The sequence below is a fragment of the Larimichthys crocea genome, chromosome XII, assembly GCF_000972845.2.
Source record: "Larimichthys crocea isolate SSNF chromosome XII, L_crocea_2.0, whole genome shotgun sequence".
NCBI lineage: Eukaryota > Metazoa > Chordata > Actinopteri > Sciaenidae > Larimichthys > Larimichthys crocea.
Window position 1 is genome coordinate 15,057,552 of NC_040022.1, and position 25,298 is coordinate 15,082,849.

General features: G+C 40.6%; 2 protein-coding genes across 27 annotated transcripts in view; both read left to right on the forward strand.

Annotated features, from left to right (window-relative positions):
- The window catches only part of mbnl1 (muscleblind-like splicing regulator 1), a 49,882-nt gene extending 32,593 nt beyond the window's left edge, over nt 1-17,289 (forward strand). For 7 of the 26 annotated variants that reach the window (XM_010731150.3, XM_010731151.3, XM_010731153.3 and 4 more), the window contains 10 exons: nt 5,577-5,792; nt 5,989-6,210; nt 7,781-8,020; nt 9,101-9,154; nt 10,374-10,527; nt 11,415-11,450; nt 12,274-12,365; nt 12,706-12,750; nt 13,493-13,564; nt 13,763-17,289. In XM_010731150.3, the coding sequence (XP_010729452.1) occupies nt 5,577-5,792; nt 5,989-6,210; nt 7,781-8,020; nt 9,101-9,154; nt 10,374-10,527; nt 11,415-11,450; nt 12,274-12,365; nt 12,706-12,750; nt 13,493-13,549 (1,116 nt within the window). In that variant the 3' untranslated portion in view covers nt 13,550-13,564; nt 13,763-17,289. The remainder of the gene's footprint in view (nt 1-5,576; nt 5,793-5,988; nt 6,211-7,780; nt 8,021-9,100; nt 9,155-10,373; nt 10,528-11,414; nt 11,451-12,273; nt 12,366-12,705; nt 12,751-13,492; nt 13,565-13,762) is intronic. The other 19 variants (XM_027285089.1, XM_027285091.1, XM_027285092.1 and 16 more) reach the window with 19 other exon arrangements.
- Nucleotides 17,290-18,833: 1,544 nt separating this feature from the next.
- LOC104919204 (ras-related protein Rap-2b) lies at nt 18,834-21,204 on the forward strand. The gene has a single exon (XM_010731149.3). It carries the CDS (start codon nt 19,308-19,310, stop codon nt 19,854-19,856), a length of 549 nt encoding a protein of 182 aa, XP_010729451.1. The 5' UTR covers nt 18,834-19,307; the 3' UTR covers nt 19,857-21,204.
- The last annotated feature ends 4,094 nt before the right edge of the window (nt 21,205-25,298 follow it).

Here is a 25,298-nt window from a genome sequence, read left to right on the forward strand (position 1 = left end):
GTGTGTGTGTATGTGTGTGTCTATGGTTAGGTTTGTGTGGCTGCAACTGTGTCTAAAGCATATGTGTGTTCGTGTTTGAACATCAACTGAGACCGCTCTCGTCTCCAGTTTACACAATATTTCTTTAAATCCATTCAAATTTTCCATCCACACAAACATTATTTAGCTGGCCAGCCTTATCTCGCTCTGTGTGGTCTATGTTGTACCTCTGCTTCTAGCCTATAATCCTTTTCTCTGTGTCGTTGTTTAGTGCGGGTGGTAATGCGTCACTGGGGGCATATTGTAACTATTATCATAGATTAACACTCCCTCCCTCCTCCATATCTCCATAAGCTCTGCTGGTCACATCAGCTCCCTGACCACTAAAATGTGCAGCAATAGATGGCTGTGTACGTCGGGTCCCAGCAGGGAGATATAGACGTAATCACAAGGGTGTGAGTGTATGTTTGTGGTCTGATATAGAAATGCAAGCAAGAACCAAGCCTGCATAGATCTCTAATGTATTCCTAACCCTTAAAAAAACCTTTACTGCTAATTTAATGCTAAATTAAGTGGCTAAAAACAAAAAATAAAATCAATTGTACTCTATTGTAAAAGGCTACTATTGACTGTGAATTTACGATTTTTTTTGTTTTTGTTAGCAAGATAGGACCACACCACCACAGTTATATTTCTGGTCTGCTACGTTGCCAGTAATTTGCATGCTTTTTCATGACTGTCAGGAAATTCCACTTTCCATGGTGTGTAATATGATCTGCACACAGTCAGTATATTGACCGAATTGATATGTTTTATATTTTATGCCATATTTGATCGCACAGTAGACAAAGAGACCAACCACTGGGCCTGGTCCTTTGAGTCTCCGCCGCTCTCCAGCAAAACAAAGCTTCATTCACAGTGTGTGTGAGGAGAAAGGGCTTTCATCTCTGGGTATGTTTAGACAGAAGTCACTGGAACGCAGGGCAGAGTCACACCAGAACCCAACACAACCTTACACCACAACATCACACCACAACACCAGAGCATCAAAGATAGGAAGGAAAGTCTATTCGGACATATTCAAACTGGGACATTATATATTAAAAATTATTTCACAAGTTATTAATTCCTGAGATTTTCAGTAATGTTTTTTGCCACGTTTTGAAAATTTTTGATCCCTTCTTTGTTGCAATGATTCCCGAAAGGGTCATAAAATGACAAAACCAAAGAGACATTTAACAGGACAAGGAAGCAAATGAACTTATTTCTGCCCCAAACTTTTACTTTTTGTTTACTGTTTGTGTTTTAACTTCATTATTAGACAGTTTCATCTCTCCTGGCCTTTTAAAAAATTATTCAGATAAAACAATCTGAGAGAAAAGGCTCAATCTTTGGTTGGACTAGTTGCAACTTGTTGACACGCTTAAGGCAGGGCAAGTCTGCAGTGCTTTACATAATACATGACAAACATTAAGGCAAACTATAAAAGAAACACATGGTGAAATAAACTTTTAAAAAGGAAAAGGTTTTTCTACTAGATGCATAAAAACTGGACACTGCTTCTCCATGTTCTGTTTTAACCCTGTAGACAGTAAACAGACCTTGACGACCTGAGAAGTGTAATTTCTAACGTAGCAGCAGATCAGAGATGTATTTTGGCCCTAAACCATTCAGTGCTTTGGAAAGTTTTAAGTGGTTGCAAAGTAAGTCAAAACCTTTGGGAAGCACTTGGTTGTTGTTGGTTTGTTGGATATATTCTGCTTAAATAATTAAGGGAAAGCCAGCTTTTTTGCCAGCGTCTCACTCTTCTTCTGTTTCTAACACTCACATACACATTAAAAGATCTTGCTGCATGCTTCATCTCTTCTCCTCAAAAAGGATGGGATGCAGCCCCACCCAGCATTCTTTATACATTGGTTCATTGTTTGTTTAAATCCCACACAGTCACAAAAGCAGGGTGTGTGTGTGTGTGTGTGTGTGTGTGTATACGGGTGAGAGACAGAGAGTTAAAAGACAGAGTGATCGGGGTGGGACATGTTATTACAACCTATCATCAATCAGGCTGCACAGTAGCCAGTGGGATTATTGTTCCCTGTTTGGCCTGGAGTGTGGCAAGACTGATCTCACCAAGAGAAACACAGACTCCTACAATTCATACAAAACACAGTCCAGGGCTGAACTTACAAGAAGACTGGAGGAGTTTAAAAAAACAAGGCTCACTTTTGTGTGGTGTTGGCTATATAACAACATGATATCTTATTGCATTCTTTACAAGAAACTGGGCTTATAATTTATGCTCCGTCACTAATGATCTTTTTTCAAAACATAGTTATAGTTATTATGTTAAGTTATTCTTTTGTGATCTAACATCCAATTATGATTTCTAAAGGAAAGAAAAGCAAATGCTAAATAAAATAGTTTACAAAATGAGATCTGAAACTCATTAGTTACAAAGAAAGATATTTACTTATTCATTCAGTAATCTGTCTTGTAGTTTAAACCTAGTTATCATTCACTTCTGTAGTCATTTTCAGTCTGTACATATTAGTAGTTATTTTTATGTATCAGCAAACAATTTGTTCGAAATATTAGAATTCATTATCGTAACATATTTTGTCATTTTGATGAAACAATACGGTCAGAAAGTATTGGTTTGTTTGGAAGACTGCAGCTCTGAAACAGAAAAAAAAATCACTCATCACCTGACGCAGAGGAAAACATTCCTGAAATTAATGATGTGGATGAGTCATTCTGTAGCTGCTCACTTCCTAATTTCTGGCATAAACACAGAGCGGTGACAAATCAGTTTATTCACTAATCACATTCTCATCAAGTATTTTCTCACTGTGCCGTGAAAATTTATGTGATTTGAAGCTTTCTACGGGTCTCCATAGCACATCCATTTTTTTTTGTTGTTTTGCATAATTACCTTCAAATTGTATTGGTATAATGAGATAATGAAATTCTCTGCTCCAGTCCTGAATCTATCAATGGAGGCAAAAGAGCCGGGCAGCGATAAGAAATGTTAAAGATGATATCTTTCTCATTCATCTGCAGTGAGAATGGGCTTTTTCATGATGGCTGTGTTAACAGGACAGAGAGGGGTGCTGATTGGATGCTCTCTACTCTTGGAATACTTCAGGATCGGTTGTACCTGTAGTACGTCTTTGCTCAGTTCCTGTATCTCCCCGGTGATGGGGAAGATTTCAGGAATCATTGTGTTGTTAGAATAGGAGTGTCTGGCTGCTCGGTTGCCGTGGACACCGTCTCTAGATGCTCCTCAAGGCCGCTGATGCCACATAACAGCTACAAATGTGATGTGAGTGGGATGAAGTCCTCCTCTCCCTCCTCCTCCTCTCTGTCTGCATCTCTATTTTTCTCTCTTCACCCTGCGTGTGATGATCCACACTAATCACTTCTTCTGCAAGTTCTAAAATTTCCCTGACGCAGCCCGGTGCTCGCCATAGAGCCACTATGACTCTCTCTCTCTCTCTCTTTCTATCTTCCACTCATGCAGACTGACGTTTCCTTTACCGGGACCTGATCTTTTATTCAAAATGGCTGCCAGTGTTGGTCGATGGCTTTTTTTTTTCTTCGCATAATAAAGTCAAAGCCACATTTTTCAGACATTACCGTACCACCTGCACACCCACCTACACATGCACTGCTGCAGCTGTGAATCCAGGGGTCGACAGACAGGGTCATACGGGGCGAACGCAACATGATCCTTCATGCCTTCGCAAACCCCCTTAGTCTGCACTCACATAACACAAACACACAAACACAAACACACAAAACACACTATCTCTTCACACACTCTCACCCTTCTCTTGCTGCATGCCATTGTCACTTTCTGGGGTGAGTGCTAGAACCTGCTTTCAGCTCCTCTCGTCTCGCACACATGCACAGCGCAAACACACACACTTCACCCACACACACACACCTCTCAGTGTTGTCAGTGTCAGAATTCTCCTGAATGCCAGCTTAGCTCATGTACGCACTTCACTTTGGCCTGGCAAGTCGAAGTTGAATTTCTCTGTAATCAACTTTGTGTGTGTCTGTGTGTGTGTATGTGTAAATATATATATGAATCTTTGATTCTCTTCATCCATATGCTCCTGTCTGAAAACAAGGACACAAATAGGCATATATGTGCAACACACTCTTTTTTTAAAAAGACTTGTGAAAGACTTGAAAAGCGCCCCACAGCAATTTAAGTGTCCCCCTATCTGCTCCTTACCCCCCCTTTCCCATTTCCCCTCGCACCTGTCTGGTGCTCCAGTGTCAGTGAAAGTGAAGGAGATGGTTAAGAGGAATGAAGTCATGACTGGGTAAAGAGATGAGTCCCAGTGGGGACGGCTCTTTCAGTGAGGGAAAGCACAAGCTGCCACAGTCGGCTCAGCTGTGCCACGAGGCTGAAAGTAAATATACGGCTTTCCTGAACCGTGGACTTGTTTGCGTGTGCGTTTGCGTGACGCGTATCGGCCACCTGTTATACGAACATGACCCCAGAGTGTGTGTGCATTGAGGCGTATGCATTCTTGCTTGCATGATAATGTGTATGTGTATGTGTCGTACTTTCTTCTAGACTCCTCTTCTCCAGACTGAATGTATAATTAGATACTCAGAGCAGGCAGCAAAAAGGGATCCCTGTCTTAGATAATGATTCAAAGACTTTGAAGTGTGACCTCCGGATGACTGCTGATACAATATATACGGGTCATATGAGTGGATAGTATTTATAGCGGTAGTTGGACATGTAGCTAAGCTGGACCTCATGCCATCCTGGGGCTAGCACACACACACACACACACACACACACACACACACACACACAAACACGCACACATACACACGTAGACATGTCCCTACTGGGACTGACAGAAATAGCAAGTTGTTAACAATTAGTGTTAAACTAATTAGAGTCCACACCTGATGTGAATTTGAGTGTCAGTGACAGTGGGCTAGCTATAAACAAGGTAGCATGTCTTTTTTGTGGGAGGGGGGGGGCATATAATCGCTCTTTCCAAGACACACATCCATTATTTCAGCATTTACACCATTTATTTCATTTATTTGTTGTTGTAATGTTGCATGTAACAAAAATATCTGCTTGTTTTCCGCCATACTCACAAGGGACCCTTTGATTTGTGTTGTTGTTAAGTTCAGTATATTATTAATCATATTTAATTTGTCTGTATGACGATGAAGTATCGTACGTTACCTTACAACCTTGTTCATAACAAGACAACAAGGCTAGAGCCACACTAGCAACTCTATGATGAGGCTGTACTGAGGCACAATGTTGCGTCAGCCTGGCAACATATGCTCACCGACTATGATAACATGCTGATGTTTACCACGTATGTTTACCTAGCATGTTAGACAGATGTTGGCATGGTGGTGGTACTAGATAAAAAAATTCAGAGCATTATGCCGTTATTACAATCTATAATGAAGAAATGTCCAAATTGCAATCTCTCCAGTAGTTGAGCTATTTCACTCAAAACTAGGAATGTCAGTCTCATGGTGTTGCAAGATAAGAAGTTACCAAAGTCATACTTGACTCTGTTGTTCTACTTTGTCACCTCCTTCAGGGCCGTTGTTCCAGGGAGAATTGCAAGTACCTGCATCCCCCTCCCCACCTAAAGACCCAGCTTGAGATCAATGGCAGGAACAACCTGATCCAGCAAAAGAACATGGCCATGCTGGCCCAACAGATGCAGCTCGCCAATGCCATGATGCCCGGCACACAGCTACCACCTATGGTGAGGGGACACACACGTATGAATACACCACAGCTACTGCCCATGGTGAGATCACATACGTGTAAAAGCTCACACATACACAGCTCCTTCACTGTCTGCGTGGCTCTTTTCACTCTTTTGATCTGTCTTTTCCGTCAGTCCTTCTCTTTTTCACCAGACAAAAAGCTCACAGTTTGTGGTTTACATGAACATTTTATCCACAGTCATTTCATCCATCTGCTTTTGTTCTACTCTCGTCCAGCCCATGTTCTCGGTGACGCCAGGCCTGGCCACCAACGCCAGCGCAGCAGCAGCTGCAGCCGCGGCCTTTAATCCCTACCTGAGCCCTGTGTCACCAGGCCTGATGCCCCAAGAGATCCTGCCCAGCACCCCTGTCCTCATGGCCTCTAGTCCCACCGTCAGCCAAGTCCCCAACGCTGCTGCTGCTGCAGCCCAGAAGCTGCTGAGAACAGACAGACTCGAGGTAACGCAAAGACTGATGAATTAAACCTGATTTAGTCAACCTTTCGATTTGGGGCGAGGTTGCGTTATGTTGGGTAGAATCAGCTCACTCCTGCCAAAGAGTGCCAGGAAAACTCTAATAAACTGTACTTCATCTTTCTTAGTGGGAGTGGTGGATGATAATGAGCCTGCAAACAAGACAAGAATTGTTAACAAGTGGTTTAACAAGCATACCAAGAACAACAGCCTTTATGAAGTGTTTTTCAAACTGCATTGTAATATTAACAGCAGGTACCATTATGCATGTAGAAGCTAATTAAAAAATGAATAAATAAAACCATCAGAGGTTCATAAACTGTAATATTTGACCAGCTTATGATGTCGAGTGCATTCCAAGAGTTGCTTCTTGTAATTAAGAGTTGTTTACTTTTTTGATGAACCCGCACTCACCTAATCTGTCAAATTCCAGCACACTTTGTGCTTTCGTACAGTACCCTTCACAAAACTCCATTGGGCAAGCGCCAGAGATGAGCCCGAATGTGCTGAGTATTTATTTCAGTGGAAAGAGCAGTAACGATTTTACTAGCACCAGTGATAATAAAGTAAAGCAACACGTTTTTTCTAATTGAGACAAGCTCAGTATAGCATTTGTTGCGGCAGCATTGTACTCTGATGTGCTTACTTCCTCCTCATCTGCCGTGTCTGTTGGTATTAAAGAAGAAAGACGCCTTTGCTTTTCGTTCTGAGAGTCTGTGACCAAAATAAAACTTTGTTGTTGCAGCACTGGAAATATCTGAAATATCTCAATATCACCTTTAGCATATTTTAACGTGCGTCTTACTTAAAAAAAAGAAACAAACAAAACAGAAGAGAACAAAAGATGTAGTGGAGCGTTATTGTTGTAGATTGGATTTCCCCTTTTGACGTCAGGAAGATTAAAAAGTGAAGTGTAAATGTGTTACCTTTATTGTCATCTTTATGGAGCTTGTCTAAGTTTAACCACACACTGCTGACACACTGAGAACAGAAAAGCAGACTGGAGAGCAGATGTGTTCCTGATATCTCTAATGTAAAAGAAGGTGCTGCCCTCTGGTGTCTCACATATAAACTTAAAAATATATGAGATTCAATAGAGCTTCAAATACAAATACAGTTCTAAAGATATAAAGAAAAACTTTATCATTATTGATTTATTATGTTAGAGTGCAAAAGCTTCAGCCTTAGCTGGACCTTCCTCAATCTTATTCAGGAACTACATCTGTAACAGTTCTCGTTAAACAGGAAGTACACTGCATAGGAAGTTAGAAAATGTTTCACACAGCAAGAGAAATATGATCTTGCAAAGCATTTTAATCTATTCATTGGCCTGAAGGTCTCATGCATTTTTAACCTTAATGGATGTTTGTAATTCTGTAATGACAAAGTAATGGCTTGATGAGTCATACTTGCCATATTTCTCATAAAGACACAAATACACGAGGCAGGAAATGTTCCACATGGAACTATTGTTATGTCGTGTCCACATCCTGTACTAAACTTACAAGTAAACTCATTTCTTCTCATGATTTCTCTTCCTCTCATCTTGTTTCCAGGTGTGTCGGGAATATCAGAGGGGCAACTGCTCTCGGGGGGAGAACGATTGCCGCTTTGCCCACCCCGCGGACAGCACCATGATCGACACCAACGACAACACAGTCACCGTGTGCATGGACTACATCAAGGGTCGGTGCTCCCGGGAAAAGTGCAAGTACTTCCACCCGCCGGCCCATCTGCAGGCCAAAATTAAGGCTGCCCAGCACCAGGTGAACCAGGCCACAGCCGCCGCAGCCATGGTGAGCAGTCTGTACAAGCGTGGCCACACTCATTCACACCCACACGGCAGGCTCGACAGGAAGTTCTTTAATATCAGGGCTATAAATCCAAACACACAGTAGGAGATACAGTATGTTCTGTGGCTCATACTCACATTCATGTTTGAAAGTGTTTCATCTTCCTGGTCGGTATTATGCAGCTTTTTTTTATTTCTGCTTTTGTCGGGTCAAATTTCAAAATTTGCAAGTTGGTTTTGGTAAAAATAAATAAAAAAATCTGCTCAGAGCAGGATGATGTGAACAAGGATCGGACAATGACACATTATTCTGGACGTTTAGCTTTTTTTTTTCTTCCCAATCTGAAAAAAAAAGAAGCTTGTCTTGTTCCTTGTTCATCTCATCCCAGACCACAAGCAGAGAGTGAGTTCCTCTCTCTGTCTCTGTCTCTGTCTCTCTCTCTGATGATCTGGTCTTATTTGTGACACCATTGTTTCTGTGCTTCCTATCTATTACTTCTCTTCCTCTTGACATTATTTAAAAAAAAAAAGGATTCATTGTGCTTTCGTCTCTCAGTAACAGCACCTGTGAATAATAGTGCAGCCACTCTTGTCTGTTGATCACAGTGTTTTCTACATGCTCTTACTAACATAGCGAAGGCTATGCCGTGAATCATTGTACTGTGACACTGACTACGATAAGCACAGCGAAACAGAAAAACCTGTGACTTGTGCTTTCATATCATTTCCTGTGCGATACGATTACTGAGAACCACTTTGAAGTAATGATTGAATAATATTCTCATTGCTGTATTCATCCATCTTTGTGTGACAATAACTAATGTAGATTCGTAGTAATTGATTATTGATGATCATTTAACTGTTGAGCAGTAGAGCTAGAGTCCACACTGTGCATGCCTTAGTCCTGTTATCCCCTTGTATATTGCATTCCAATGATTTGTTTTTTTATTTGTTTTTGTTTTTTCTCACCTATACCCAAACTGCACTGCTGCCCCCATGATGCACCTCTGCTTGCTGGTTTATGTTAATGCGCTTGAACCCCATTGGCCCATTGCCATCATGTGCTCGCTGCCTGCTAATTAAGACTCAGTCGGCTGTCAAATCACTGAAGCGACCCCTCGACGCAACCTTTGACCTGGTACTATGACCTTTCACCTTTTAGCTTGGCATGTGGCTTTGTTGTAAAGCAGTGTTTTAACCAAAGATACCTAGCTATTTTTGTTGTCGTTGTCTCAGTGCAATGTCTGTTTTTTCCTCCTGTTGATCTGTCATTATTACCTGTGATAAAATGATTGTGGCTTTCTGGGTTTTAGGTTGCATTCGGCACCAAACAACCCTTTGCCATCTAGAAATCACCTCAGACACGAATTCAAACATGGAATTTGTGACAAGGAGCCACAATCAATTCATCACCTGTAGCCTATTTAACAAATGTCAGTGAGGGCTAGGGAGGTAGAGCTTCTATAATGGCGGCATGGCTTCAAGTCTTACGTCCAAGTCAGTGGTCAGTGTTGTGGAGCAGCTCAATCAAATGTGTGCATGTCTGTCTTACTAGTGCATGTCAGATGGATAAGGGTGGGGCTAAGAGGAACAGTCTTTAAAAAAACCATACAGGTGTGATCCCACCATAACAGATGATTTACAGTTCAAATGATAGTTCACTCCATCATCAAATCTTGTCACAGATATTCAGACCTCAAGGGTTGCCTCATGCCAAGACAAAATCACGCACGCACACATGGCGTTTTATGGTGCAAATATCAACACCGCAAAGTCTTATCTGAGTCGCATCCCTTGGCCTGAGACCACTCTTGACACTTGTCTGAGAGTGAACCATCACTTAAACATGGCTTACACAGTTTATCATGGAGCTAGCAGTGCAGCCTCCCTTTCTCTGTGCTTCCTACCTGTTCCACCTCTTGTTAGTAGCCTTATTGTTTTAATAGTTAATGCTTGCTTATGTTGCATTTAGTCAGCCCTAGGACTACAAAGTTGATAATCCAAGTAAGCTTCTTGAGAAAAAAAAATCAATATAATAATAATCAATATATGAATGCTTGTTAGCCAGTAGCTCCAGTAGGCACCATGCTCCTGCTTGTGTAGTACTTGTGTCAGACTGCTGCTTGCTTGCTACTGATGATATGATGATATTGTTGTTGTACACACAAGGATGTTGAGATGCTGTTTAATATGATGTCCTCTAACATATGTACCTTTTTTGTTTTCTTTCCCGTTTTTTGCCTCTTTCCAACACACCCTCTCTCTCTTTTCCACGCACCTCTCTCTCTCTTTCTATCTCTGTTTCTTTATTATTATTATTTTATTTCTCTCCGGCCTCCCTCCATCTGGCTGGGCAGGGCATCGCCCCTAATGTCATGGCTCCCCTGCCCAAGCGGGCAGCCCTGGAGAAGGCCAACGGGGCCTCTGCCATGTTTAACACCGGCATGCTCCAGTACCAACAGGCCCTGGCCAGCATGCAGTTTCAGCAGCAGGCTGCTTTCCTCCCATCAGGTATGGCTCCCAAAGCAACCACCACTAGAGCTCTGACCACCCAGAGGATGCCTGGATCAGTCTAACCTGGCTCCTGCTTGGCTGGGGTTGGGCAAAGTGGTAGATTGCAGTACAGAGCAGTTTGGTTCAGGACAATTTATCAACTTTTATTAGTTATAGGGAGCTTCCAAACTATCAAGCTCAAGTTATTTCATTCTAGGCCAGTGAGGGTTAAACATTTGTATCTCAAAGTGCAATTGAAAAGCTAAGAATGCTTCAACAAACTTGTGCATCATGCTTTGTATGGCACTGCATGGCCACTAGGTGTTCAGAATGGGTTAGAATGTCTCTCTGCCTACTAATTTCCTTAACTCCACATTCAGGCCACAGGTATGGATCTTTGTAAGAGGAAGGATAGAACTTGTTTACTTTTTTGTTAAATCAAAGCGTCCATAGTGATCACTGCTGGGGCTTTGGCTTGGGCTGGGATGAACGGGGCTGGATGGGTTAGCTCGTGGTATCTTACGCCTCAGTTTCGGCAACAAGCAGCAGGCTGAAGAGTCTGGCTTCTGTACACTATCTGCTGTTCTACTCACTTCTGTCTAGAGTGTGTATATAATGTTTAATACTCGATAGTTGCAATCCTAACCACACTATCACTCTTGCCGTATTACACATTCATTGCACTTCAGACAAAAGTTTAGACTCAGACTCTCATTTGATTAACAGATTTCTTGATGATGAGTTCACCACTTCGACTTTTCCAATCACTGATGACTGTGTCCAAGAGATATTAACCTTCTTTTTCCCACCTTATCTCTCCCCTCACTCTAACGACCCTTGTGATGGGCTGTTTTGATTTCTCTTCCCTATCCAATCCACTTCCTGTTGCACTGCATGATGGGCAGGCTCAATATTGTGCATGACACCTGCAGCCAGCGTTGGTAGGTTCCAGCTTTCCTTCTCCAGTTATCTGTCATGTCTGTGACTCACACGTCATCAAAATCCAACTGACCATTGAAATCTTACTGCACTGCATTGATTTAAAATGAGATTTTGGGGACCTGAGAGTCACTTATATTGGTTTGCGTGAAGGTACTTTATTGTGATTTGAAGCATAAACAGGAGTCCACATAAGGAAATACAAATATTGTGACTTTCAAATGTTGTTAACTTCCTGTATGACAGCCGTTGCTAATATCAATTTGATCTTTATTTTGTTGTGTATACCTACTATATATATATCGCTTGACCGCTCTCGTTCTCATACTCGTTCTAAACTTTTGGCTTTTGGCTGGTCTAACCTTGACACCTGTTGAAACCCTTTTTAAAAACTTTTTTTTTTTTTTAAACAGAGGGAGTTCAATTATAACCTTCCCAATTATCACCTCTGCCTTAATGACGCTTATTCTTAAGACTCATGTGACAGCACTTTTATTTATGTTATTTCTGATATAATGCTTTTAAAGTCAGCTCTCATTCGGACGTTTAGAAGAAAGCTCGCTGTCGATCAGTTCATTAGCAATAACACAGACAAAATGTGGAAGTAAGTCGCTGCCGCGGCAACACTGCGTCACATCAAGCCCTCAAACGCAAAGACCTCTTATCAGTGACGGCAGAGGGAGGAAAGGGAACCAGTTAAATCGAATCCCTCTCTGACTCCCTCTCTCTCCTCCTCGTCCTCCTTCCCTCATTTGCCTGGTGTGTGTATGTGGCTACACTGCTCCTCTGTGTATTTTTGCTTACATGATTTTCCCTCCAAAAAAGTTCCCATGATGCACGGTGGTAATCCAGCCACTGTGTCTGCAGCCACCACATCTGCCACAAGCGTTCCCTTCGCAACTGCCTCCGCCAATCAGGTTTGCACCTCCACCGCCTCAGTCTCTCTTTCTATCTGTCTCTCTCTCTCTCTCTCTACCTCTCTCTACCTCTCTCTCCCTCATCTCTGTCTTTCAATGCACCTGGATGATCTGGGGATGCTTGTGTCTTACAGCTAGGGGTGGGTTGGGGAAAAGGCGGTACTCCCTCTTGTTGGCCTACACTAGAGTCCAACATGTGTACACATATCATACTGTGACATTTTTAAGACATTTATCTCAACAATATTCACACATTTCCTACTGTCTGAAAAAGCATTCTGTATTGCATATAATGTTTGTCCTCGTTGTAACCTCGATTTTTGTCCTTTCCCATTTTGAGGACTCTTCCTTATCAAAGTTGACTACCAACGAATACATGCAATTGGTATGTATGAGGTAGCTGTTGTTTTTTTTACAGTTTTTAGAGCAATTCGCACAGCTTGTGCAAAAGTCGCTATCTGTGCCCTTTGGTGCTTTGCTTTTTTTTTTTTTTTCGCTGCTGCTTCAAGCACGTAAAGCAAAGCTTTACCATGTTTCTCGTGTTTAAAAGACATATCCATGAATAAAAGTTAAAAAAAAAAAAAGTTCTTAGAACTAGTGTGTGAGACGATTTGCAACTTTTTGATTTCAGTTCTGTTGAATGACTTTTGTAAGCCGTTAGCTACATTGCACAATTTGATGACACCAGTGAAAAGACTTCTGAAAGCATAGGATGAATCATCATGTTACTAGTCTTGATCCAGGACCAGTTTTTCTGCATTTTATCGATGTGTGCAGGTCAACAAAATGGAGGACTTAGATATGCATGGGGGAGCCACCTCACTGACAGTTTCCCTTTGCCCCCTCATCTCTCCCTTCCCTTCAATCCTCCTCTTCCCCTTCCCCTGCTGACCAGAAGTGTCTGTTAATTGATATTGACATGTCACGTCTGAATGAATTTCTGCCACAACTGTAGCCAAATTGCTTTTTCTCTCTTGTCATCTCCGTTCCTTTCCCAGCAATGAACTTATCTTTAATGTCAGAGGATGTGGTTAAAATGTGTTGATCTGTGTTGTCGGCCAATGTCCGCTTTGAGTGTTTTCGGTTTGGGATGCTTCATTTGATCTCTGTCTGTTTTCTACCCGCAGATTCCAATAATATCTGCAGATCATCTGAGTAGTCACAAGTACTTGACTCAAATGTAGTTCCTCTCAAGAACAGTGAGTTCCTATTTAAATCCTCACATTCTCTCTCTTCATAACAAAATGTGTCTTTATCTTGAATCATTTTAGCTTGGGTCTAATATTTACTTGATTTTGTGTGCAACTTGTGTGAACTTCCTTTCCGTCTCTTTAAGAAACAAAACGTACATATTTTTAACGTAGCATTTTTCAAGTGAAATTCGTCATGTCTTACAGATCAAATGAATGTGTGCTGGCACCGTCCAAGCCAAAAGAGTTCAGCCTTTATGTACATAACCTTCAGAATGTCAAGCAATGGGACAAGGAGGGTTTGCCATCTCTCAGCCAGTCCACGACGATGGTCTCATCACACGAGTAAACATCAACGGTGCAACACATGATCTGTGCCATCTTCCCACATATCAACGTCAAGAAGAATTTGTCGTCAAATTCAGTGTCCAGCCAAGACAAGAGGATATCTTGGTGCCGGGGTCAGTGTGTCTCTCCCTCTGTGGGGAACGTTCACATTACACCTCTGTGTCTGACTAAATCATAGCACTCAATTTGTTCTGATTATTATCATTACTGCACGCACAGAAGGTCAAGAGCGTGGTTGCAAAAAAGCAACATCCAGTGCTGGTACGTTAGTAGACCAAGATCTATCTTTCCTTTTTTTTTTATTTGTTCTGCTTTATTATTATTTTTTAATTGATAGCCATATTTCATAGTTTACAAGTGAAATGCAAACATGCACCTTGAATTTGAATTGAAATCCGAAAGGCACAATGATTTTAACAGGAATTGTATTCGCCAAAATAATTAGGCATGTACAGTATTGTGTTTTTACGGCTACTAGTGAAACTAGATGTTGAAATGAGGGTCTTGGACATATGAATGTTCTGGGTAAACCAACATACCTGTGTACCTTGAAAGCACAGCCAGGCTAGCTTTTCTCACCTTGTCATGTGCCATCAAGGCCATACAGCTAAAACCAGAGTGTTATCTCAGCAGTGTTATTTGTTTACCGAAGGTAAAAGTTTTGTATGGCTCTTTTTTTTTTGTATTGTTTTGTTTTCAGAGTGTTTTTTTAACCTTTTTTTTTAATTTCTCTAATTAATCAGTTTTAGAAGTGGGGTTCTTGCCTTTTCTTTTTTTAATTTCGATGTTTGTTTGTTTTTTCTTTCAAAATCAAAAATGGAGGGTTTTTTTCTAAAGTTTGTCATACCTCTTTTCATAGACTAGTGTTTTTTTTTTTCATTTGTTGGGATTATGTTGTTGCTCAAGTCCCTTGACTCTAAAGCCTGGTGAAGTAGAGGATGTAGCTTCAATTGACATTGTGTTACCATGTTTCCCCTCTTTTAAAGAGGAGCGACTCTAAAACTGTGTCTCCAAGAAGCACTGTCGAGCCATGTGTTGATGGGAATTTCAAACAATGGACTCTGAAGGTCTATTAGGTCATTTAAACCACATGTGCACTTGAGTGATTGTTTGTCTGATCACCCTGTTTTAATTTCACAACCCATCTTGAACGAACTTTCACTTTTGCCGGAAACACAGCGCGTCGCGTGTTTGTATTTCCAAGCAGAACATGAAGGTTCCCATTCATTTTTAGATCTGACTACAGAAAACCAAAGCACAGTTTTTCCTCTTAATCGTATTCACAAAGGGTTTTAGAGCATCTCTCAAGAGGCTTAAACAATTAAGGAAACATCTTTGATCCATCCGTCTGTTTTATGATCACTTCCCTTTTCTGTTTTTACAGAGGTATGTAGTGTGTCTTTACCGATTGTAATGTACCTAACAAAGCCTTAGATCACAATTAATGGGTGTCTGCCCAATCAAATGTACTTTCAATCACCATGCAGGTAAAGAACACCAATGATGTTTTATAGTTCTCTCACATGCCGCTTATGATCTTTTTTTGTTCTTTCTCTCTATGTAAAAGTAACAATTACTCTCTTAAATTTCATTGAACTTATGTGTTATGTACTACTTAAGGATTTGAATCTATTTGAGGTATGTAGTTGTAGATTTTTCTTTTTTTTTTGCCTTACTATATATTACTTGACAACATTGATATAGCCGTTGTAGATTTTGAGGTAGTATTCATAACTTTTTCAAACCATATAAATGATAATGTGTTGAGTCAGTTTTAAATATTCACTTCATTCATATAGCTGGATGTCTTTTTCAGTTGATGTTACATTATCAGTTAATTTTGTTGATGAAAGACTTTTTTGATACAAGGAATGAGATCAATTAATTTGCTGCCACTGCAGCATCTCTGAGTAGACAAAAAAAACAAAAAACTAATGTTTTAACCAACTTAAATTTTCCTTGTAACATGTCAAGATCATGTTTGAAAATATATTGTATTGAAATATAGATCCATGTTTTAGAGTAAAAATTATTTTCTACTGTATCCATTTCAAAAAGATATGTACTTTTGTTTGAATATTTCTTAAGTTTGCCCTGAATGTCAGGCCAAAACGAGCAGTGAGATTGACGGGTGTTTGGATGTTTGGTGGATAGTGAGATTAAGGAGTGAGAAAGCAAAGACTTTTCCGTACCGGAGAGGTCAGAAATGCTGCAGATGATGAGTTCTAACCTAAGGGACGAAGGTTGACTTTTTGCACTTCTGTATATAGTCAAATGAACAGAGAAAAAAATGTGTATCATATTGAGATATTATTTTGAATAAAAAAAGATCTATAATTATAAGGAATTTTGCTAGATTAATTTAAATTCTTAAATTAGAAGACCAGCTAAAAAAAAATGCTTGCAAAGAAGGGCACTAGTTTCTTGGCCAATGCATTCAGAGAAAGCTATGCGCTTTTTGTCTTATTTTATCGGTGGCTAGTATTGCCAGGGAATGTTGTACGGGAATAAATATCCCCGTGTCATGCTAACTCCACCCCTCCTGTAGGATGACATATCCAGTAATGTCCATATATCATTTGTTGGACTTGGTCATGCAGTATTGCTGCTCCCATGGTACAGTTGACACATAAAACTATCAAAAAATTTGTATTCTATTATAGTTTGATTTGACTGCATGTAAAAGTACAAACATGTAAACAAAAGAAACTGCGTAGTTATGTAAAGAAAGGTAACACATTCAGATTACAGGATACACAATAATATGTTTTGTTGTTTTCAAATTATACATACAGTAGATAACATCCACAGTGGGGAGAAATAATACTTCAAAAACAAGTCATCTTACTCTTGTGTGTTCAAATATTTTCCAAGCAAACATCTTATTTAAAGAATGGTAAAATATTAGCACTCATCCACCCCGGATACTTTCTCATAGCCATATAATTACAGTCGACACTGACTCACAGGATGTTGTTCCTGCTATCATAGCTGTGCACTCAGCAGGTGAAGGCTCACCACACCAAATGCGTATTTGGCAAATTAGTCCTTGAAATGAATGTAACAGTCTCCAGTCAACATGTTTCTGACTTGAGGCTGCTGTATAGTCGCTACACAACCAAAGCACCATTTTTCTTCAAACCAGATGTTCAGTCACCCGGCTGCAACCAAGGTTTCTCTTCCCTGCTGAGGGCACATGTACGCTTTGACTGCTTTTTACTTGTAAGTGCAACCACCAATTACGTATTTGCTAACAATTGCCACACAATAATGTACTATTCTGTCTTCAGATTTGTTTATGCACATTTTATTGTTGCCATTATTGACTCTTGCTGTATGGATGAAAAAAATCTGAATAAAACAATATTTGATTTGCTCATGCAACACTTCTTGTGGTCACTGCCTCTGTGTGTAATGGATGTGTGAGTCACTTTAGGACGTTTTAGTGAGTGCAGACATTCCCAGGAGTAGGTTTGAAATTCAACTTGATTGATTAACACATAAAAAATGATGCCTGATATCGTTTTTGGGTCCACATGCAGCAGCAACATGCGTTATATTTTGGCCCCATTCATACGTAAAAGGGACAATCTAGGACGGTGTATTCGATATTGAACTTCTGAACTTCAACCTCATGAACAATTATCGTCACCTTGAGGGTACGGTGGCAGCAAGACTGGAACAGCTCCACAGAGACTGATAACATGACAGATGTGCAAAGTTAAATTGATTGTGCTCGGGGCAGATTTCATGAGCTTGTGTGCATTATCTGGGTCAGAACTGATTCGGAAAAAAATTAGATGAAGCCTATATGATCTCACAACATGCCTCTTTATTCTGCTGTTTATGAATAGTGTATATGTAACATTTTGACAGTGGTACCAAAATGAAACTACAACACTGAATTCCCTGCATTCAAAGCCTTGCTTAAGTAAATGTATGTAAGTATTATCAGAATATTATCAAAATACACTCAAAGCATCAAAAGGTACTGCAGTTGTTTAAGGTTCGAGCTCATTTTTAGCAAAGTAAAAGTACATCATTTGCCACCGAGATGTGAAGAAAGTAGAGTTGCATAACATACTAAAGTACCTAAAATTTCCACTTAAATGCTTGGCATACTTAGTACGTACTTCTCCACTGCGTTCTGATGAAATCAGGGGTTTTATTTCCCCTTTTTTTTTCATCTTTTGAGTGAGCTGTAAGTTTCAGAGGGCATTTCCTATTCATGCAGCGAGATGTGTGTGTGTGTGTTTTGTTTTACATTTGCACTCCTACTTTGTACTGCAACGTGGTGACTAAAAGTTGTGTCTTCAAATTCAAAATAAATTCAAATTCAAAACAATTTTATCAATCCTAATTTGTTCGGAGCAGCTTCTACGGTGACACACTGTACACACAAACTAATAAATGATACAGGGGGTTGTTTTCTTATTTTGTATATGGACACTTTATTTACTGCGTTGCTCATTATTACTTTGCTTTATTTATATATAAATACAACTGTTTTCTGACATACTTGTGTACATAATAGTCAGGTCTATTCTTTAGCTTTCTTCAGCTCTGTTCACCTAATGTTTATGCCAGTGTAAGTACACTGAGAACATATTCTTTGCATGTTCACATAGTTGAATAATAAAGCTGGTTGTAGTTCAAATATAGCCTACTTAAGTACAGTACTTGAGTAAATAGTTACTTTCCAGCACCTGGTGAAGGAGTACTTTTATACAGAAGTGTGTAGATTGTATAATGAGTTAATGCATGACCTCATTAACACACTCGTGTATAATCATAATTACAAGGACAGACGGTGGCTCTTGTTCAGGGGCAGTGACCGTGAGTGTGTGTGTGTACACTGGGGGTCAGACGTGCAGTTTAGCGCTCAGGTCATCTGATCGAGGTTTCGGGTGTCGGCTCCTTTAAGAAAACGGAACTGAGCGTCTGCTTTTGACGCTGCTGAGGATGTGGGCAGGAAACGCCATGCAAGAGCAGAGAAACGATCACGCTTCCTAGCACCCGTTTGCACAATACAGTGTGATCCTAGGGAGAGAGAGAGAGAAAGAGAGAGAGAAAAAAGATATGTGCTTTATTTCAGCACGCTGATGTCCAGGAGCTCTTATTCTCCTCGGATCTCTCTAACCCCGCGGCCCGTCACAGCCGCGCACCGACCACTTGGAGGATTTGCCGGCGTGGGATTTGAGTGCTACCCGAGCGAGAGGGCAGCCTTCCCAGCCTGCTCGGTTTGAAAACATCGGGGCTGGTCAGCGGGTGGGGGAGAGAGAGAGAGAGAGAGAGACAGAAAGAGAGAAAGAGAGAGAGAGGCTTCGTCTCGGAAAAAAGGAGGTGTCTGCCTTTTTTTTTTTTTTTTCCTCCCTTCTCCTTCTTCGTCTACCCCCCCACAGCCATGAGGGAGTACAAAGTGGTTGTTTTGGGGTCGGGTGGAGTCGGCAAATCCGCGCTGACGGTCCAGTTCGTGACGGGCTCCTTCATCGAGAAGTACGACCCCACGATAGAGGATTTCTACAGGAAGGAGATCGAGGTGGACTCGTCCCCGTCTGTGCTGGAGATCCTGGACACGGCGGGCACCGAGCAGTTCGCCTCCATGCGAGACCTGTACATCAAGAACGGGCAGGGCTTTATTTTGGTTTACAGCCTGGTGAACCAGCAGAGCTTTCAGGACATCAAGCCGATGAGAGACCAGATCATCCGGGTGAAGAGATACGAGAGGGTGCCCATGATCCTGGTGGGAAACAAGGTGGACCTGGAGGGGGAGAGAGAGGTGTCTTCCGGGGAAGGCAAGGCGCTGGCCCAGGACTGGAACTGCCCGTTTATGGAAACTTCAGCCAAAAATAAAGGATCAGTGGATGAACTGTTTGCAGAAATAGTCAGACAGATGAACTATTCAACTGTACCCAGTGGTGGAGACCAGTGTTGTTCATGTGTCCTGCTCTAAAAGAAACCCAAACAAACCCACAGGAACAGTGATCCCGAGCTGAGCTTCTAAACTTGTTCTGCAGGCTTTTTGCGAAACTATTCTCCTCTCTGCTCACACTGTTGTCTTATTGTTGCACACACACACACACAAAAAAAAAAAGAAATCGACGACGACAACAATCGATTATGTATTATAGTCTGGAAAAGTGTTTACATGACAAAGTACTTGAATGTTTTGGGATTTTTTTATAGCTTTGTATATGACACTTCTCTGGAAATGTGCCTCAATGGGAATGTCTTATTGTGAAACCTAAGAGACACCTGTTTTCTGGTTCTTTCTTTTTTCTTTTTGTGGTTTTATTTTATTTTATTTTTTTTGCATTGTACTGTTGCATCTTTTGGGCTGGGTCCATCTGTCTTTTGAGAGTGGTGGTTGGTTGAAGGGATAGGGAGGGCTTACAGGGGTTATGCCAAATCCCAGGCAGAGCTAGGAATCGGACTTAAAAGTGCTTAAAATCTTAAACTTATCAATCACCACTCAAGCCTTGCACAGGTTACTCAAATCCAATCTCTACAATTATGGTGTCCCCCCCCCCGCCCCCCAAATGGTCACATGTGATCCAAGAGCCGCAGACCCACCCACCAAGATACTGTATTTGAAGCTGTGGACCGTGGTGGAGTTGTTTTTTACGCCTACATATTTTTGTTTTTCTCCTCTCCAGTCTGGTGAAAGTGGATTTATCATGGAACTTGCACTTAGCTGACGGCGTCCCTGCTCAGTGTGCACAAACAAGGACCGTAGTGCATTGTTGTCGCTGCATGGGGAACGCCATGACCCCATGTCAAGTGCCTTCCTAAGAAAAACTCCTGTGACTGTGCCAACTGATGAGCCCTATACTTCCTCTGCAGTGCGTCTCGATGGCAATCAGAACTTTTTTAGCAGTTTTCAGTATACATTCTAGCTTAATTTGGTGTTAAAGTGTAAAGCGCTGCTTCCTATCTTACTGTCAGGAAGCTAAGCTTGTAACAGACCTGCTGTTTCAGGGTCAGATTCAGGCCGTTTCTCGAGGTACTAGTCCCAACAAGAACAACAAAGTAACTTTAACCAACTAGCATTTTGGTTCAGTGAATGGCAAGCCATGTCTGTATTATCTATTAGAAAATGTTTTTCTTTTCTAAAAATGTGACTTTTTTTTTTTTTTTTTTTTTTTTTTTTTTTTTGACTTACCGTAATTGTAATTCTCCCTTTGGACAAATCTCCTGCCATCCACATGTGAGTTTAAAAGACTTGTAATACAAAACGCATTTTACGTAACGCTGTGTGCTGTGCTTGTCTCTGCTGATGACATAAAGTGTCTTAAGTTTTACTTCAAGACTTCTTGAATTTGATCGACCTTGTAAACAGAATAATCGATTAGTTGACCAAATTTCAATTTTGATAAGTTCAGTTATAGTAACATATAAGAGGAAGAACTCAAAACATTTTTTACTTCCAGCTTCACTTATACACTAATCAATTAATCCAAAAAATAGATTAATTAATAATTCACAGATTATATGAGAGATGTGACACTAGATGCCATATTTAACTTGTTTACAGGTTTTAAATGTTTACCATTCATATGAGGATCAACACCTCGTGAGTATTATTAAGTAAGTGATCGTGGCCATCGTGCCCCGTGTGGATAAAAAACTTCTCAGTCCAGTTGTTTGGGTAGTGGGTAGGGTTTCCAGTAAGTGTGTTTAGCTGTGGAGAGCTGCTTCCCCGCTTCCCGCCGCATGTTTTCTAGGCTGCAGAGTGTAGGACAGAGAGGGCTTTTTGTGTCTGCAGCCAAGTTCAATCAGCCATACATACTGTAGACTGGTATTTGGTAGGCCACTCCTTAGACTGGCCAATGAGCTGCTGCCTCAAGTGTCCTTCTAAACCACAGAGAGCCCAAGGTCAGATTACCAAATTCAATCTAAGCACATGCTCAGGCGATTCACGTCATATGTAAAGAAAAGGTCGCTTCAGTGAGCCTGGCAATGCCTATTTTCTTTTTATAATGACTAGTAACTGCAACTGTCAGAGCATAGTAATCAAAGCTACAACTCTCAAAAGAACTTTGCAGTAATTCATAACTCATAGTCTTTTCATTAAAGACTAATGGCATTTACTTCCAGCTAAAACTGACTTTATTTATTACTGCAAATTATTTATTAAGCTCCCAGGTATGTGCGTTTTGTAAACCCACATCTTTCTTGTTAATGTTTGGCTCATACATATGAAAAAGCTAAATATTCCAAACTTTCCCAAATAATTTAGAAGGTCCAGTGTGTAAGATTTAAGGGGCTCTATTTGCAGAATCTGGAATAAATATATTATTATATAAATATATATGCATCACTATGTTTTCAACTTGTCCATGGTGTTCCCCCCCTCTTGCCCAAAGTCAGCTGGGATAGGCTCCAGCCCCAACGTGACCCTGATGAAGAGAAGCGGTTATAGATAATGGAACTATGTTCTCATGAGTGTATAATCACCTGAAAAAAACAATTGTGATGTTTTTGTTACATTAGATAAGTCTTTCATATCTGCAGACACAGCAGGTCACCATGTTGAACCACGGTCTTTGTACAGTATATGAGTACTGATGAGCTAAACGCTGACCTCAGATGGGACTTTATGCGTTTTTTGTGTGTTTTGTGGCCACCGTTGTTTCTCCTAGTGTAGGGTCAGGCGAGGGCGTTGCGTTCAGCAACTACAAAACTACAAAACCTACACACTGAAGGTTAGCAGAGTCAACATGGTAGAGTTTCCCAAATTAATGAAAATCATCTCACTTTAGTGCTGTAGTGCTTGTGTACAGAACGGTCCTGTAACAGACAAAAAGTTGTAACACTTGGTGGCACTACGGGCAGTGTACTGTCAGCTTGGTATATCAGGATTATATTATTATATAGAGCGTGAAGAGGCAAAAGGGTCAGCAATAGTAAAGTACTGCTTTCCTCTCGTAATATAATATTATAAATATGGTTTTCCAACTGTGACTACATCTTTGGAGCTGGAAGTCTGCCAAAAATCTTGACAACATCCACTGCTTACTGCCATATTACACAAATCCTACTGTTAAATATGAATTTCGAATTGTTGCACAACATAGCATAACATCTATGCAACATTTAATCTGTTAAAGCTTGCATGATATTATCATTGCTTCGCTTGCAAATCTGTCAACAACAGCTTACGTACAAAAGCTTAGCTTCTTTTTAGTGTATGGAGGAACGGAAGGGTGGATGACAGGGTACTTCCTGTGTTGCGGTAACTTCACCTCAGATCTATAAAATGTTGAAACAGACATGCAGTTCCTCTTAACCATTTAGAAATAAATGGTTTGTATTGTAACAGAATATCCTCCCTTGGGTGCCCCTGACACATGACATGACCCCAGCCGTGTAATGCTCAGAGAAGTATGTCCTTTATTCTTTTCAATGGAAGCTAAACCTCACAGAAGACACAAAAAAATATCAAAGTAAGAATAAGGCTTTTTTTTTTTTTTTTTGAAAATGAAGGAGAAGGACAGAAGAAAAGGATGAATATATTTCACTTGTGTGGCTGTTGTGCATGCAACGGCTCCATGTGATTTTATTTGAGCACCAGCGGGATCATATGACACTCATTTACAGTAGTTGACACGGCTGGTTATCTACAGCATGAATTGTTTGGTTCAAACGAAATGGCTTTATTCAAAGAGATCAAAATAACTTCCCACAAAACACTTTTCAACCACTGCAGTCACCTCTTCCTTTTCGCTGTAGACTTTTCAAGGGCTTTCATGTATTTTGTATTGTTAAACCACTGAACCATATGAATTCAATCATATTGGCAATTTAATTTTCAAAATGGTGGGTGAAGTGGCCAATGAAAAAGAACATTTGCATCTGATTTACATTTATGTTATAAATTTAGCTCATATCAAATGAAAATGCAAGCACTTTTTCAGGCTGGAGCTCCTCTTGCATTATTTTTTTAGATTTACGTTGATACAAATTTCCCGAGTTCTTATCCCCAACACTTAACAACAATGAAGATAAAGTCAATTCACACTATCGAATAGCAAACAGCAAGCACAAACAGATATTTTTCTCTTCTTTTTTTGCTTTTTGAACTTTGTGTCATTAACACAGGGACTAACAAATGGCCAATAAAGGTGCTGTGGTTATTAATATTATCAAAATCCAGGTTTGTTTAGAGTACACTCCCACTCCCACTTCAAGCTGTAGAGTCATGCATGCCATTAGTGGCTGTCTTGTGGCTTCCAGCTGGATGACTGTGCACGATAACCATCTGCAATCCATTCTTCATAAGTTGCAGTCACATTGGTCTACTTCATAAATTATGGCCAGAGAAGCTAAAGCAATAGACTCCTTTGACTGGAGCAGTGAAAAAAACTTGCTGATGATCAACAGAGATTAAATCATACACCACTTTAAATACAGTAGCCACTGTGCTCTTCGTTTTTTCCAGATGAAGCAATATATCTTAGTATGAATACACAGCATTGTGGTAAGTATACTGTAACTGATTTCAATCCATTAAAAAAAAAGCTCCTGGAAATATCAAATCAAATCAATTTTATTTGTATAGCCCAAAGTCACAAAGTACATCTGCCTCGGAGGGCTTTACAATCTGTACAGGGAGTGACACCCTCTGTCCTTAGACCCTCGGTTTGAGTGAGGAAAAACTTGCCTACAAAAAACCCTTTAACAGGGAAAAAATGTGGAAGAAACCTCAGGAAGAGCCACAGAGGAGGGATCCCTCTCCCAGGACGGACAGATGTGCAATAGATGTCACATGTACAGGACAAATCAACACAAACATATTGTACAATTACAATAACTGACAAAATGACAATGAATCACAATGAATGATAAAATGACCACAGTAGCAGATATGGTAGCAATAATGACAGTAATAATATGTGTAGTGGACGTCGTGCAGGATCACAGCAGCAGCCACGATCCACGAGAACCTGCTGGACGAGAGAGCACAGAAACTCCGGGGAAAATGTGAAAAAATGAAAAAATATTTCATTATAAGTCATCAGTTACAACTCAGGCAGACTGTCTGATAAAAGCCTGAATGCCATATTACAGTAACTACGGAAACAGATATATGAGGCACTGAATCTGATGAATTCACAAGAATGCAGACGTGGCCAAAACCTGTGGGCACCGACTGATGCTTGACCTCCCTCACAGGGCCTGCTGTAGGCATAAATGATCTGTTCGGTTGTTTAGGGCCACAACCACTAGAGGGGGCTACATGACTACATACAGTCTGATCTTCTGTGTTGCTCTTATTCTTTTCTTTTGCCTTTTTTATCTTACATCAGATAATAATAAGCAAACATTCTTACTGATGTTTGATGGTTGTGAAAGGATATCTGTAGTTACAGCAGTCTATAGCTGTTGTTTTGTA

Bases quoted from the DNA above. Each gene is read 5' to 3' on its own strand.
- LOC104919204 (XM_010731149.3), top strand. From the start codon at position 19,308: ATGAGGGAGTACAAAGTGGTTGTTTTGGGGTCGGGTGGAGTCGGCAAA.